The following is a 16993-nucleotide window of genomic DNA, read 5'->3' on the forward strand; positions in this document are numbered from 1 at the left end:
CACAAAATCTCAATACAAGAAGCTTCTTCTTTGCAGGCAAGGATACACTGGTCTGTTTGCGGCCCTCAAGGACGAGTTGTGCAGCATAAAGGCCATAAAAAAATTCAGGATTTTGTTGCTGAATGGATCGTCCCATACTTCATTATTTCCAAGTACTTAATGATTGGGATTTAATCTGCTACATTAAGGAACCATGTTTGCGATCTGATTAAAAAGCAAAGTAAAAAGAATTAATCAATGGAAAATTACTTTGCAGGAACATCAATAACAGGCATTGCAATCGTCCAGAATCCTCGTTAGCGACATGATCTATGTCTATCCACAGGCGTGTTTTAAAAAAAGTGACACATCTTTATTGACATTAAACAACTCTATACTTGGCAAGTAAGTATTGAAACTCAGTGAATTGCCCACGGCATTCAAAGTGGTTTGGAATCAGTTAATTAAGAGGTTTACAACTTTTTTAATTATTTGTTTTCATTGATAAACCATATGGGTTTACTTAGTTGAAATTCAGGAAGATTAAGAAAACCAATGAGGAGCTTTGCTTTTTAGTGCAATATTTTCACCTGTTTAAATAAATGTATTTATTATGAAGGTTACAACTTTTCTATCATCATCATCATCAAATACCTGTAAATAATAAATAAGCAGTGGAAATGCAGACAGGGTGCTTGGTTGTATGACTAGTGGCACTAGTAGCAGAAGAGAGAGGTGTTTATGACACTTTACAGATCTCTAGAACTCACATACGCTATTCTGTGCAGATCTGGAGACCCCGTCTTCGGAAGATTATAGATTTTCTGAAGAGAGTTCAAAGAAGTGCTACCAAATGGTGAAAGGGTTGCAGGATGAAAATGATTAGAAAAGATTAAATTATCTAAGCATGCATAGCCTGGGTAGAAAAGAAAGAAGGCATATGACAGAAACCTTTCACATACACAAAGACATTCAAGTATGCAAGGGATGTGTATTTCAAAGGGAAAATGTCAGAACAAGAGGTCAGATAATAATGTAGGGACACTCTATAAATACACAGCAATAAAGTGCACACACCACCATCAAAATAAATATAAACCCCAAATGATTTCAGAAAAATAAACGAAGAGGATTCTCCAGATGTAATAAGTAAAGCAATTAAGCTTCTAGCCTCTGGGCTGTAGTGATATCACACTGAAAGAAATCATATATACAAAAAAAGCACTAAAATGACAATGCCACAATATATTTATATAAAACATTTATTCAATACATATATAATAAATCAATCAAGATCAATAAAAACACATAGGAGGTAAAAAAAAACAATATATCAACATAAAAAGTACCAGGACCAATAGGCTCTTCCATTTGTCTCCTTTCCAGATCCGAACAAGATTGTAGGCTCCTCTTTGATCAATTTTGGTATAGATTTTTGCGGCACACATGCGATCTAGTAGACCAGGAATCAGAGGCAACCGATTTTTATTGTAATTTGGTTCAACCACCATCTTTTTTCACAACAAAGAATGTACCTGCTCCTGCAGGAGAGGTTGAGGTCATGGCCACCATATTGTGCGTGGCAGGGATCGCGTCCGCCGATTTTAATTGGCGGGCAGGACCGAACGTGCTGCGGATTGTCTGTAAGGGGGTTGTACAATGGGCAGGGATAGGGACCCGGGGTATGACAGAACCCGTAAGATTTAAAACTACCGTATTTTCCCATGTATAAGACGCACCTTTTTTAGAAACATTTGGGGTCTAAAAACTGGGTGCATCTTATACAGTGGTGGTAGATTATTATTTTTTTTGACAGGAAAGAGGACCTGCTGCTTACCTCTGTGTTGTTGATCCGTCACGGCGACACAGGAACTGACGCAGAGGTAAACATCGCCCCCCACCAGAAGATCTGCAGTTCAGGTAAGGGTGGGGGAGTAAATGAATGAATATATATATGTGTGTGTGATAGCATGGATGTGTGTGTAGGGGGCACAGGGAGGCTGAAAGTGATGTGCATGTACTGGCTGCCTGAGCATGATAGGCCTGTGATTGCTAACAATTGCTAGCAGCTAACATCAGTCACACTCATATCATGCCCAGGAAGCCAGTACATTAACTTTATGTAATATATATTTTTTCAAATTTCGGGCCCCATGCATCTTATACACGGGAGTGTCTTATACTTGGGGGAATACAGTATTTAGGTCTTGAAGGCTTAGCTTTTTCTTGCAATGCAGTGGAATTAGCTGCTATATCTTTGTGTAAATAAAAGTTGTGCTACATGCAAGCAATGTAATGAGTAACTTTGGTCATTAAGACAGAAACAATTTACCTGATAATTTACCGAAATTATTAGAATCCAATATTTTGTTCAGCATTACCCAGCTCAGATGATGATTTACCTCTTGTATGACACGACAATCCTTACTGATTTCAGGTTGTGCTTCAGATACTTACAGCCAGATTATGATTACATAAAGCAGCAAACATTCTCTGCAGGACAGAACAGACAAGTGGTATTTATGGTAATCTAAATCCACATGCTGGGAATCACAAAACTTGTAGTTACAAAAAAACCTCCCAAAAATACGAACTGATTTTTTTTTTTTGGAATACTGACAAAAGCACCTGGCAGTACTTGCTGGGCTGTGAAAGAAGCGGGCGTTAAGGTCTCTTTTTTTTTTCTTCTCAATTAATTTTACAGTTTTTTAACACGCTTCTACATACATATGTGTGACCTGGGATTTTCAGGTCAATGTGCACTTGGTGGATAGCTATATACTAAAAATCCATCTGAAGTTCCCCACCAGTTATTGGAACATCTGAGTTGATGCTGGCGCCTATGAACGCTTGCATTAACTTACTCTTTGCAGGCTGTATATAACTTTTGTAATCATTGTACGAGGCAGCAGGCCACCAGCATGTTGTGAACTTGGCTGAAAATATGCACTGCGTCAAAAACCTTGCTAAATCATTATATCGACAAATAAAGAGCAGCTCTGGATTCTTCTGTATTACTGAAGTTGACTTTACCCTTCTTCACCTGGCTCACCTTTTTTGACACACATAATATGTATCTCCCTTCCTTTATTAAAACAGTTAAAGAGTTGAAGATCCTTTATCTGTAACTGCACTTTGTTTCTAAAAACTGCAGTACCATTTTCCTTGAATAAAATGTGGTTTAGACTTTTTAAAACACAGATGGGCTCCATATGCGGATTCAAGGAACCCTTGGGAAAATTAGCAACGTGGATTTCTTCAATGTGTCTACTCGTATTATGGTATTTAGAGAATTGATATGCCTTCCCGTAAGTGTTATTACTTTAAAAACTTTCTGACCTGCTATCCCATTTAGATTACCTCAATCTGCAAATATTTAGCATGTTTTGTCATTTTTTACTGCAAACAAAAAAAAATCATATAGTGCAGCCGCGTGTTTGTTGGGGGGCATGACTTGAGCACCATGAAGAGGTCCAATGCGTCTTCTCACTTTACAGCTTTTTCCTACTTTGTGAACAAAATGAGATATGTGAGTTTGGTTGAAAAGACTAACCTGTTGTTCAGAATTCCAAACCGAAGCCTTTAATTGAGCCTAACAAATGTACAAATGGCCAGTTAACCATATGAAACCGGTATTTGTTTTGTGATACTTGTCTAGTTTGAACGATTTTCTTTTTTAATGTGTAAACATGTTGGAGTTGGACTAGCTGGAGTCCCCCATGGGGAATATTTTCGGTGTAAGAGTGTATCACATTGTTTTACAGTCCCCACAGTTACAATTTTGTGTTAATTAGTGATTATAAAGTTAACCATGCAATTAAAATGCATGATTCTTCATGTTTGGAGGTATACAACATTCAGTAAGACCATATCTCAGTACTCCACACAGTGACAGTATTACCAACTGTACAGTTAGGACATTTAGAGAGAGATAATACAGACACAAGCCAAGTGATGGATCAATGAGGTCTTCTAAATATTCTGTATTTTCTGACCCAGTCTACCCAGATCTCACCAACAGGTTAGCTGTGCAGTCTCCAGGCCTCAACTCTGGCTCCTATTTACAAGATTAGTTACCTACCGCCAAAAAAAAGCAAGCACCAAAATGGGAAAAGTGGATAGAGATTATCGCTCCCCTGTTCTTTTTTATAGCCTGCATTAGTGATAATGTCTTTTACACTATCACTTGCTTCCAAGGTTAGGCACCAACCCGTGGTGGACCTTTGCAGGGGTTTGTGGTGTACAATTTCCTGCGTTACTTCCAACTTGGAGCCAGTCCTCCCAATCTTGTCACCTCATATCTAGCTTCCGGTATGGTTCTCTTTCATTTGCATTCCTTTTTCCCTATAAAAGGGGAGACATAAGTATTCACACCTGGGAACAGCCTGCTACGCAGGATATGCCGGCATCATGTAAACGGTTCAGTTATGAAGGTCAGCAGTGTATCGGGGAGCCTAAGCACCTAATAAGACAGTTTGGTGGTAGAGGGGCTGAGCGACTCCACCCCCTAGATGATGTCAGCAAGCGTCAGGAGGAAGGCATGGCTCTTCTGTCGCACGCACGCCATCCATACCAGTGCCTGCCCACCTCCGTCTGCCCTCCCACGCCTGGAGCAAACGACGAGTAGAGGGCTGAGCCCTCCCATGCCGGCGGTCGAGCGGCACTGCCGACAGAGGCAAGCGTCACAGAAAGTGCTGCTGAAATGACCAACATGTACATACAGCTAAACAAGAAATCAGCTCGCACCCAGCTAACACTATTTAAAAGCAGATATGTTAAGTATATAAATTGGAAATTCATCAAATGATATAGCTTAACCTGCCGCTTCATCAGTACCCCAATGTATAGATATATTTACTCATCAGATGGAGTAGTAACTGTTATTTTTTTAAATGTTGACATTTTTTTGGGTTGGTAAACCTTAACAACCATACCCTGTATTGTTTTGAATGAAGACATGAAACACACGCCCCCATGATTAACCGTCCTCTGTAACTGCACCCCTTCTCACTCTTATCCCGACCCTTATCTCCTCGTAACAGATTCCTGCACGTTCTTGGTGTTAAAGAAATGATCGTTGATCCAATTAACACTTTGATTACAGGTCACATTTAAACAATTTCATAGGGGACAAGAATAATAGACTTCTGTGTTGGATATTCACAAGGCTAAGCTTTACTGGGTATGCCCTCGGTTTGAAATAAGGTCAAAGGTTAAATAAGCAAAGTTGGGTGTCCTCCAAAACAGAAAACCAGGTTTCCTATATTAAATAGATTTTATTAAAATCATATAAGACAATAGACAAGTCTTACATGATCTTGTTTCAGTTAATTACATTTAATTTAACATTAGAGCATTCATACTTTGTAATAAAATATTCTAGAGAAGCACTAAATCCATATCTGTGTTAATGTACTTTATGTAATAGGTTTTTATATATTTATTTATTGGATTTTTCCAACCTGCCTCATCATTTTGCTGTGTTTCACACTCTCATGTTTTGTGAACTAATAATTGATTCTGCTTTAATGATGTCATAACAACGCTCTTAGCTGTATGTAGGCACACACAGATAGCTTTTCAATGTGGATATATTAACATGAAGCTGTTCCTGATCGGTTTTATTATTTGGGTTCTTTTGGTGTCATCTGAGAGCTCAGAACATGGGGGTGAGTTTACCGGTTATTACAGATAATTTGCCATCAAGCGCCTTAGGGATGATATACAGCAAAGATTATTATCATTAACTTTACAATTTATGGATGCTTTATAGTTTTACAGCTCATTCTATTATTATTAACTATTTAACTCTCCTTTTGTACTTTTAAAACAGGTTAAAGTCTATTATTGTCAGTTTTAAAAACTAAGACCTTTAATAATATGTGTTATTCATACTAGATTATTCATGTTCTGTGAATACCAATAAAATGAAATTTCACAGATTAAGGTGACATGTTTATTAAATAACATTTTGTTTTTATTTCAGTCTGTGGAAACAGACCCCTAGCGGAGGATTTCCGTGGCTCCCGCGTGGTGGGGGGGAAGGATGCCCAGCCTGGTAACTGGCCCTGGGCAGTGAGTGTCCAGGAGGACATTGACAACGAGTATTTTCATTTATGCGGCGGTGTTGTCCTGAATAATTTGTGGGTTCTCACAGCTGCCCATTGCTTCAAAGATCGTGGCAAGTAAGTAACTTAAATAGTTTTATGGGAGAATATGCAGAGATACATTGATTTAGAAGGTGGTGGGCCTGTGTGCTTTGTGTTACAACTAATTGGGATCTTTTAGTAGAAACATTTAACAGAAATCCTTTAATCAGAACCATAGTCATCCATTCTTTAGGAGAACCCATGAGCATGCTTATTTGCTGTACATAATTTTGGGGACTATATGTCTTAAAATAATTAAGCTAACGGAGGCTTGTGACAACAAAAATGGCATACATTTCGGTCAATATTGGATATATTAATGCCTGGAAAAGTAAATTCACTGATAAAATGTACTTTGGTTTGTTCAGTGACTATTATACCTGGAGACTTGTGTTTGGCGCCAACCAACTTTCAGACATGGGGACAAAGGCTCAGATCCGAACTATAAAAGAAAAGATTCAACATGAGAAATACAACCCGGAAACGGAGAGTAATGACATCACCTTGCTCAGGCTGAATAAGCATATAATATTTGATGACTACACTCAGCCAGCGTGTCTCCCTGCCAAACAAGCCATTCTGGACAAAATGGACGAATGCTACATCGCAGGCTGGGGGGTCCTTAAAGAAGCCTGTAAGTATCCATAGATTTATCCATAGATTTTATATATACAAATAGGTTCTCTCATTATCCCTGTGTGCTGATCTTCCTCTATCCATGGATTGGGCCTTTGTGGCACCTTTCTGGACCTTGGGGTCTGGCCACATTGTAAGCTTTAGGGCCAGGTCGCTGCATTCTAAGGGTGATGGAAGGAGCATGGGGTGGGCGGGGGCCCCCAAGACTTCTGAGGCCAGCCCTGTATCTGATAACTCTTTTATTCATCAGCCACTGAAACATCGGACATGCTCCAGGAAGCTCCTGTGAATTTAATTCCAGTGGAACGCTGCAACCGTCCAACCTGGTACAATGGAGCTTTGGGTGACTACAACTTGTGTGCCGGATATGAACAAGGTGGTATTGACAGTTGCCAGGTAAGCCCATTGTTGTCCTCATTCCCTTCTAACTCAGTGATGATACATTGTTAATGTTTTTAACATCCTGGACAGTATTTGTTTCATAAAAGGTGTGCAGATAACAGCCGAGGTTGTAGTAATTATTAATAGTTTTATCTTAAGAAATGCTTTCTTTTCTTGACACAGGGTGACAGTGGAGGACCTTTGATGTGCAAAAAAAGCAAAGCCAAGTTCTTCACCGTGGTTGGCATAACAAGCTGGGGCTCCGGCTGTGGCCAGAAGCAAAACCCTGGAGTTTACACCTCTACCCAGTATTACCTTGAGTGGATCTCTAAACACATGTCCGAGGACAAGAAGCCTGCATCCAAATCTTTGAAGATGAAGGCTGCGAAAAAAATCTGGCCAAATTTAGCTGAGAAAATCAGCAAAGCTGGCATGACAGGCCATTAATTGTTTGGTGCTCTGAAAGTAGAAGAATCAAATCTGAACCATCTTTTCACCAGAGAATCATCACCATTACATGTCAGCAATGTGTAGATTAGAATTAGTAGATAAATAAATAGAAATGCATGAATAAGCCGTGTACTTGTGATGAACATGGAATGTTGTGGATGTGTATTGTTAGGGCAGACTATGTAACTATGTAAATATGTAACTATGTAATTAATAATCTACCAAGTCAAGCAGGTTTTTGAGGCATATTTGATGTTGTACAGATTTGTGAATTCTGTATGTGTCAGATGGAAAAAGAGAATATTTTTAAATCGGAGACTTCTGCTGTTCAGGTTCAATGAAATTACAGTATGTAGACAACCTCTGTCCGCAACAAACTCCCAAATGAGAGTTCTGGGTAGCCTACACCGGGAAGTTCACAGTTAGACTCCTTGCCAATTACCACTTAATAGGTTACCCTACGCATTTTTAACCAAAATAATTATATTATTAAGACTCTGTGATATACTCACTGAAATCCCCAAGCTGTAAGGTCAGGATGGCATATAATATAATTTCAATAGAAATTAAAAATACTCTTTTAAACTCAGATGCTTTTAATGAATACAGATGTCTACTACACTGTTTTATAAAAGGTTTGGTCTAGAAGACAATCATGATAACCTCCACAAGTTTTTTTTCAAGTTGTGCTTCAAAGTATATTGTGTAGTAATAAAAAAACATGATTCACTAAATAAAAATAATTGAAACATGAAACCAATTATCTTCTTAAAAGTCCACCTTAATTACAGCACCAATGTTGACCCGATCCCCATTAATAAAGTTTCTGTGTGAGTTTATGGACTTTTGATGAGAGTAATCTGCCCCAGCAGCTTTCTAAGAAGTGTAAAAAGTCTGCAAAGTACACGGTAGAGGTTAACAAATGTAAACTAGGATCAAGATAAACTACAGGCCCTTTCTGAACCTAACTATATTGAAAATAATACGCAAAAAACCTGCTCAAACCACTGGCTCATAACACATTTGTTTCTAAAGGTCTCAAGGAGACCATATTCTCACTCACATTCATAGCACATTCTTCTGAAGATCTAAGGAACTCATCGGAGATATGTTGAGACCCAAAGCACCTGGGATTGGGTTAGGAATATTTCCGTCTGCTGTCGCCTGTCTCCCACAATAACATCTTGCTGTTCAGCCAGTCTATAGCTAGACTCTAGTCATATGATTTATTTAATATGTGCTCATTGGGATTACATTTGTGTTCCTGGTCCTTCTTAACCATTTATACTTTCATGTCTAGAGTAGCATACCCCAATCCTCTGGATTTGTGGGCTTGTTTGAGAGGGACCTTTTGTTTTCTAATTGTTATTGATGCACTACATGTTTATTGTCTAATAAAGCATTGCAGAATATGATTGTACTATACTGAGCAATACAAAATAAAATCATAATAATAGTAGTAATAATAATAAAATAATAAGAATTTATGTTAATGTATATTTTTATTTGTTTTTGCAAAGTGTGTTAAAAAGAGCAAAGAAGAACTCCAAAATAGGGAGGAAACATGGTACATCGAGAGAATCATTGTGTCAATGTTTTCATTCATTGTATCATTGTACAGTGCTACGGAATATGATGGCGCTATATAAAAATAAAATTAATGTTCAAACTTCTATACAATATAGCAAATCAATGTCCCTATATGAACAAAAAACTTAATGAGACATTACATTTATTTATAAAGTGTCAGCAGATTAGAGCTGTTACAATCCATGGTATAAATTAAAATCATACGCAATAATATACTGGTAGAAAACGAGAAGAGGACAGATGATCTGTTGCAGTTGTTGATCGAGAGAAATAAATAAAAAACATTTTTGATTAATGATAACACGTACCTTGCACAATCCATCCAACACAACTCTCCCACTCTGAGATAGATTCTCACCAGTCTATGGGGAACCTTGTACCTCCTCATAATAACTTTATTTGGGATTTCCAACATAGTTGGATTTGGGGCTAGTGCAGGGATTTTTGTTACTCAAGGCAAAAACTAATTTTGCTAACCCCTTGGCTCCACCCCTTGTATATCGCCCTCGGGGATAGAGTCATATGAGTGGATGATACACATGAGTCCCCCTGCGTTGACAGGCATAGATTACAGATCACACACCCCAAAGACCAGCCCTTGCACCGAAATGAAAATTCTGGACCGAAACTGAAAATTCAGCATTCACTTGGCCAAAACTGGGGGAAAAAAAACAAACTGTAAAATACTTTATTAAAAGTAACACACCAAAATTAGGCAGGAAAAATCAGTAACAATATATATATATATATATATATATATATATACACATACATACATATATATAATTAACAGCAATCACAATCCTATCATGGCCAGGTTCTAACATGTGCTGGCTGATTTAGCATGATAGGAGTGTGATTGCTGTTTGCAATCATATATATATATATATTAATACTGTTATTGAATTTTTCTTTCCAATTTTGGTGTTTAATTTACTTTTAACCCCTTCAATCCCAGGGGTTTTTGGTAACTCAAAGCCCTGAGCAATTTTGCCATTTTTGGGGTATGTCGGTTTAGCGATTATTCTCCTTTCCTGTGAATAGTGTACCCATGTAAACTATATATTGTTTTTTCAAGGAGAGATAGAGCTTTCGTTTGATACCATAGTTGGATGATTAGCTGAGAATTTAGAATGAGAAATTTAGTAAAAACTAGCGAAGATTAGAAAAATAAACAAATTTTTTTTTACATTTTCCCTCTGAATCCTCACAAAATTAGGTAAAGTGATAGAAAATCCCCTCCAAGTTTATCAATTCAGGTGTCCTGATTTCAGAAATACCTAATTGATATAGATTTTCCAGATTTTCCCAGCACCAGGGAGCATACTATAAGGTGTACAATTTTGTATAATTTTTATGCCTATGGCTTAATGGGGTTTGGGGGTTGTGAACGGGGGCAGAAGGGTTATACTGGCTAGATGTTATGCTAGGGCAATGGGAAGTAAGGTTTTTTTAATAATTTTTTTATTATCTTTTTTTATATATATTTTTTTATTTTAATTTTTTCCATTTTTTTTGTATTTTATATATATTATTTTTACACAGAAATGGTTAGAGGTCCTCCTAGGGACCTCCTGAACATGCCAGTGATGTCACAATGACATCACAGCTCACATTATAATTTTTTTTGTATTATTTATATTATTATTTTAATGATTTATTTAATATTATTTTTTGAATGAATTATTTATTTTTTCCCCCAGCTTTTCTCTTTCAGGACGGGAGGGGTGGGTGAGAGACATGATTTCTCACTCCCCTACCCGCGATCCCCCTGCACAGACCTGCATAGAGATCGCAGCGTCTCTGTGCCTCATCGGAGGGCAGTGATGTGTCCCTTGACGCTGCACGAAGGGCTGGACGTACCGGGACGTCCATAGGGGTTTCTTAATAGGTGTTTTTTTGGACGTCCCGGTACGTCTATAGGGGATTGAAGGGGTTAATAAAAGTGTTGGACAAAAAAAAAATATTGATAACAGCAATCACACTCCTATCATGCCTAGGCAGTCAGTACATGCTGGAATCTGGGCATGATAGGAATGTGATTTCAGCCTCCCGATGCCATGCTATCCCCCCACACCTACACATCCATGCTATCTGAAACCCTCATTCACAAACATTCAGCATAAACTACAGCACAACACCCATCACTCTCATACACTTACTAATCCACTCTCCCTGAATATTTTCCTACCTTTCCTCTGTCACTATCACTTTTCCTCCTCCTCTTCGTTCTTCCTCCTCTTCTTCTTCTGTGTCCTGTCCTTCTGGTGCAGACAGAGAGCACGGAAGACGGTGGGCGTGGCTTCAGTGTTGTGCGCCGGGATTTGACATCAAGTTGCCACAGTTGCGCGCTTCGTTTTTGGAGGCGTGCCGGCACCCCTCAGTGAGTGGCACCCCGGGCGGACTGCCCCCGCCAGGTACGTTACCGGCACTACGGCCAGTCCCGCTTGCAGCCGCTTAGTTTTAAACTTTGCGGCTGCAATGAATGTACGTCTGCCGGCCGTCCAGCCGGCGGCCCGGCATGGATTCAGAGTGGCCTGAGGGGAAATTGCCCCCCTGCCCAGCCCGCCCCCAGCAAATTACAATCCTCACAATTTGCAAACAAAATAACGTAAGGTACTTAAGCAATCTTTAAATTGAAGAATTAAACTTTTGTTCATGGTAATTCATCCCCCTAGAGACGTAACCATATTTGAGAGAAAAGAAAAACAGATGATGTGCAATAATGTTGGGTAAATAAAGATTTATAACTTTCACTCACATTTTAAGTAAGCAATGAGTGTTCACAGAGGGTTATCTCTCTTATGAGAACACTATATGGACACCTGGCCATTACACCAACAGGGACCTTTATGGCATTGCATTCTGAATACATAGACATTAATGCATAGCTGATCCTCCCATTTGCAGCTATAGCAGCTTCCACCCTTCGGGGAAGCCTTTCCACACGATTTTAGAGTCTGTCTGTGGTGATTTTTTCATCCATATCTTTATGGTCCTTGTTTTGTGTGCTGGGGTACAGATATGCTAGAGTAGAAAAGGGCCTTCCTCAAACTGTTCCCACAAAGTTGGAAGCATAACATTGTCCAAAACGTCTTGGTATGTCATATACTGTTGCCCAGCGTCTATTGCCGGCGCCCGGCCCACAGTGCTCACGCGTGCTACCTTAATGTTGGGCTGGGTAGGGAGATCCTGCAGGCTGCAGCTGCTGATCGGGCGGCTGTGCGCCCCCTCGGAGCTGCGCCCGACTCGAGTGCCTCACTCTTCCTAGGGCCCTGGCTTGTAGACAGGGTTGGACACATACAGAACCCATGTTAATCTTCATAAGACTTGTTTCTCATGAAGTTGTAGGGGACATGTTACCATACTCATACACAAAACACATACTTTGTATCCAAAATTGTAATAATAAAACGCAACAACAAAAATTTGGATGAATCAGGCCGTGAACTTTTATTTAGTTTAACAATACATACAAAGACTTCACTCATAACTTGAACTTTATAAACTGATACTATACATTAACCAAAACTTAACTCTTGGCATAAGCCCCAGAGCACATCTTAGACATATCACCTTGCCAACCGCCCTATAAGACAGCTGGCCCAACTCAAATTAGCAGTTCACCCCATGTTCATAGGGTAACCATACCCCAATAAAAGCCACGACAATTTATTATACATTATTTTTTATTTTTTTATTTTTTTTTTAAACAAAAAACAAACTTCAACAATATCAAGGGAGGGTGGGCGGGCGCATCTCCATCAGCTCGTCCATCTTCAGCGCACCGCTTCGCCACTGCTCACCAGTCTCGAGGACAGTGCAGTATCGGCTAGGCGGCACGCCAGGTAAGTAAAAAAGACACCTCAGGGACGCTCCTTATATAGATAGCTTTCCCGCCCTTAGCGCAGCGCAAGGCAGGGCGCAGCCTATCTAAGCGCAGCGCGAGACACTCGCGAGCCGGCACGCGACACCCGAAAAAGGCGGCAAGCGCTAGCGCAGGCGCAAAAGCACTTTTAGTTATATAACCATTTTTTTTTTTTTTTAGATATACTGACCTTTTATTGACCCCACTCCTATTAAGTCCTATGCAAAAACACCTTACTTAGTCCCCACACCTTCATGTCACCCTGCCCTATATGGTGCAGGCTTTATCATGATTTTTTGACAACCACAGCACAAAGAACCATACATGTCTCTCTGTTAATTAGACCAACCCATGTGGCCTGTTTTCTCTTCTGAGTTCAGGGGAACAGAGTTTGCACATTTATAAAACATTCTGTCTGCACTTTGTAGGCCGCCTTTGCTTGTGGGACACACAGTATTTGAATACTTAAATCTTATCTTCTGATAAGATTAAAAACAATAATATTACATTCTTTGCATTACCTCATCTGTATTTTGTTATATTATTTGAAACTCCAATTCAGACATATTCCCATTTAAAAGGTCCTTGAATAACCAACCTAGTGTTTGTTTTTTTTTGTTACATTTTTAAATGTTTGCAAAATGCTGTGCCTTCTATTAATTTGGTATGTTGTTTACCCTTCAAGCCGTAGACATTTTAGTATTTTAAACAAGGGTTTGCTCATGTCCTCAGTACCACAATGCACGGGGTTTCTAAAACAAACTTGGGACAATTCATCCTTGTTTATTTTTAATGCTCAGCAATAACATTCCCTGCCAAGGAGGTCAAATGAAAAGTTCCAAGTTTCATTTACGGAGGCCACCTAACGAGTGCCTTCATCTTTTTTGTTTGTGAGTAGCCTGGGTTTCCAGCAAGCTATGGTGTGCATCTGAACAGATGTACACAGGGCCTGCTGCTTGCTTCCTGTGGCTAGCTCATTGATTAGCACATTTTTGAAATTATTGGGTAAGTTTCCATTCCAGAGATACAGCCATCACAAATGATTTGATAGGAATCCTCACATTACCTTTCTTTACTACTTAACAATATTAATAATAATAATACAGATACCGTATTTGCTCGATGATAAGACGACCCTGATTATAAGACGACCCGCCAAAATCTGAATATTAATTTAGGGGAAAAAAAGAAAATGCCTGAATACAAGATGACCCTATTGGAAAAAAGTTTTACTAGTGACTATTAATTTATGTAAACTATTTTTTCATATTTAATAAAAGCTATGATTGAGAAAAATATTGTTTTTTGTTTTTATTTCCTTTTATTTGCCAATCTGCCCCCTAGTTATGCACATCTGCCCCCAGGCTTGCCACTTTGCCTCCCTCCTTTTTATACCCTCCTATTTGCCACTCTGCCTCCCTGATATGCCTTATACCCTCCTATATGCCACTCTGCCCCATGATATGCCCTTTAACCCCTTTAAGCCACTCTGCCTCCAGAAATGCCTTTTAACCCCCTATATGCCACACTACTGACATTCCGCTCCAACATTTGTATTATATACAAGCTACTTTTGAAAGTAATTAATGAATATATAATGGTGAGTACCGCACACTCCAATCAATAGTACGTACTTACTGTACCATACCACTTTTATTACTGCATAACACAGACTGCCATGAGCTAACACTTCGGAGCTAAAACCCCTGTCTCAATGTGTCTACCCTCAAGTGATATGTCCCAATCCTACCCCTTAAATTCTCCCAAGTTTTAATCACTCCAAATTTGTAAATTACTGCTCCTACTCCAAGACCCTGTATAGCGATGTCTGCCGGAAGTTATCATGGTACTATTATATATTTATGGATGGATGTGTAGTGTAGCAGTGCTGCATGGTATACACTCAACCCAGAATTAAGTCACTTCAAAAAATGGTAAATCCATTTTCGTTATTGTATAAAATAATTCATTGTTGACCCTAAGTGTGTGGGGAATATGTAATCACAACAAACTGAAACTAACTTATTGTTTAATTTTAATGTAATATTTACTGTAAAAAAGACGGTCTGCACAATACTTGCCAAAAATCTAAGGATCCAAACTGAGATTTAAAGAATAACAAAAAAGTGAAATAAAAACATATTTTGATTGGCTTCATCCCTCTGAAGTATATGAGACCACTGCCACCAATAAATGAATTTTACTGCAGCCTGTGCTGGAGACTCGCATTTACTGAGAACTGATGGATTTATTGGCAACCAATTTGGCTAAATAATATATAACATTTTAAAACAGCAATCCAGGGAAATACAATTTCTATTCCAATAACAAAAAAGGTAAAAAAAAGTTCACTGGTGTTCAATTTTTGGCCCAGACACTTGGCCGCCATGAAAAAGACAATGTTTGCGTTATAAAACACAGTTCACAAAAAACACATGACTATAAAAACAGGAGACTGGGAAAATATATATATTTTTACTTGATAAAAAAAATCTCTGTAAATGACTTTATTCTAATGACTGAAAAAGTATCATTATTGTGTTCTTTGGCATTGGAGTTTTACAGTACAAAAATTATAACACACAAGAATCTTGTACAAAAATACAATGTTTTAAAAAGCTTTTAAAAAGTATATTCCAACAACTATGACACTACATATCTGTATTATTATTTTTCTATAATGCAGTTTGGGACTTAGTAATATAAACTGTCGTGATAAAAGATTCTTCAACCCTTTATGGTAATACGCCATTGTTTCAAGGCATGTTTGAAATGCATAGATATTGAATAAGAAACGTTGCAATCAATATTGTCCATATTCATCTGTATACTGTCCCAAAAACACTGAGAGACACCTGTTAGCAGTCTAAATCCAGATTACCACGGAGTAACAGGAAGATTAAGGATCTTCGTGCTGAATTTTATGTGGTCTGAGTTTCAGTGCTTGCTCCTTTCACCATTCTTGCGAAGCATAGTCTTTATTTTAAAGCGTTCTCTTCTTTGAATGGTTAAACTCTTTGAAGAACTCCAAAGTTATGATGCTTGTGACAACTGACCTGATGTTTATAATAAAAAAAAAATGTAGATTGTTATTAATTTGGCAGCACTTTTCTTAAAGAAACATTATTTTTTTAAACAATGAAAACATTACTCAAGTAATTCACTGAGTTTATTCACTGAAGCCATGGCATTAGTAGGATTTTTCAAGATTTGCTTCACTTTTGTGTAAAAAAGGGATACATCTTTTTATGTGCAATTATTCATTTACTTGTAGATGTCAGTTACATTCACTCGCAGCTAAAAGACCTGTCAAACAATAGCAAGCAATCAGATGCCCTTAGCTGCTGCATAGTTTGCATGTTTAAGAATACTTTTGGGTTTAAATTTAACTTAATCATTTGGTCCATTTTATATATCAAGATATAGATCCACTTTCTGAACAGGTTTATTTCCATCCAGACCATAGAAGGCAATCGCTACAATTAATGTAACGTTGTAGCTTGAGACTGTTGTTACACATTCTTCATAACATTGGAGGGGGTGTACAAAGTAAATATCATTTTTATTAAAGTAGCTGAAAAGTGTAAATGAGTGGTGTTCTTCAAATGGACATAAAAAGTTAATGTATTTTTTTTTCCAGAAAGGTTTTAATTCACGTTAACTTCAATTAAGTGTTAAAACTTAAAAAAACAGCTTTCCGCTGTGACCTTGTTCTGAGCCGGAAGTTCTTTAACCAACATGGAGCTACTAGGTGCATACTTCAATTAAGCAAGATATAGTAATTGTGGTAATATTATGTATGGGGTAACAAGGCAGCTCTCGTTGTAAGGTAATTACAAACTTAATACACAGTGGAAATAAAAAGTAAATTAACCCTTTGGAATTACCTGGTTTTCTGCATTAATTGTTCATGTGATCTGATCTACATCTAAGTCACATA

The 16993-nt window shown here is 38.3% G+C and overlaps 1 protein-coding gene across 1 annotated transcript; it reads left to right on the forward strand.

Annotated features, from left to right (window-relative positions):
• The first annotated feature begins 304 nt into the window (after nucleotides 1-304).
• On the forward strand, nucleotides 305-7592 carry LOC149287836 (acrosin-like). Its single transcript, XM_089492431.1, has 6 exons — nucleotides 305-384; nucleotides 4333-4517; nucleotides 5966-6164; nucleotides 6497-6762; nucleotides 7015-7160; nucleotides 7329-7592. Exons 1-6 carry the CDS (start codon nucleotides 305-307, stop codon nucleotides 7590-7592), a joined length of 1140 nt encoding a protein of 379 aa, XP_089348557.1.
• Nucleotides 7593-16993: the final 9401 nt, after the last annotated feature.

The sequence above is a fragment of the Sceloporus occidentalis genome, unplaced genomic scaffold (genome assembly GCF_023333645.1).
Source record: "Sceloporus occidentalis isolate IW3139 unplaced genomic scaffold, rSceOcc1.0.p SCAF_56, whole genome shotgun sequence".
NCBI lineage: Eukaryota > Metazoa > Chordata > Lepidosauria > Squamata > Phrynosomatidae > Sceloporus > Sceloporus occidentalis.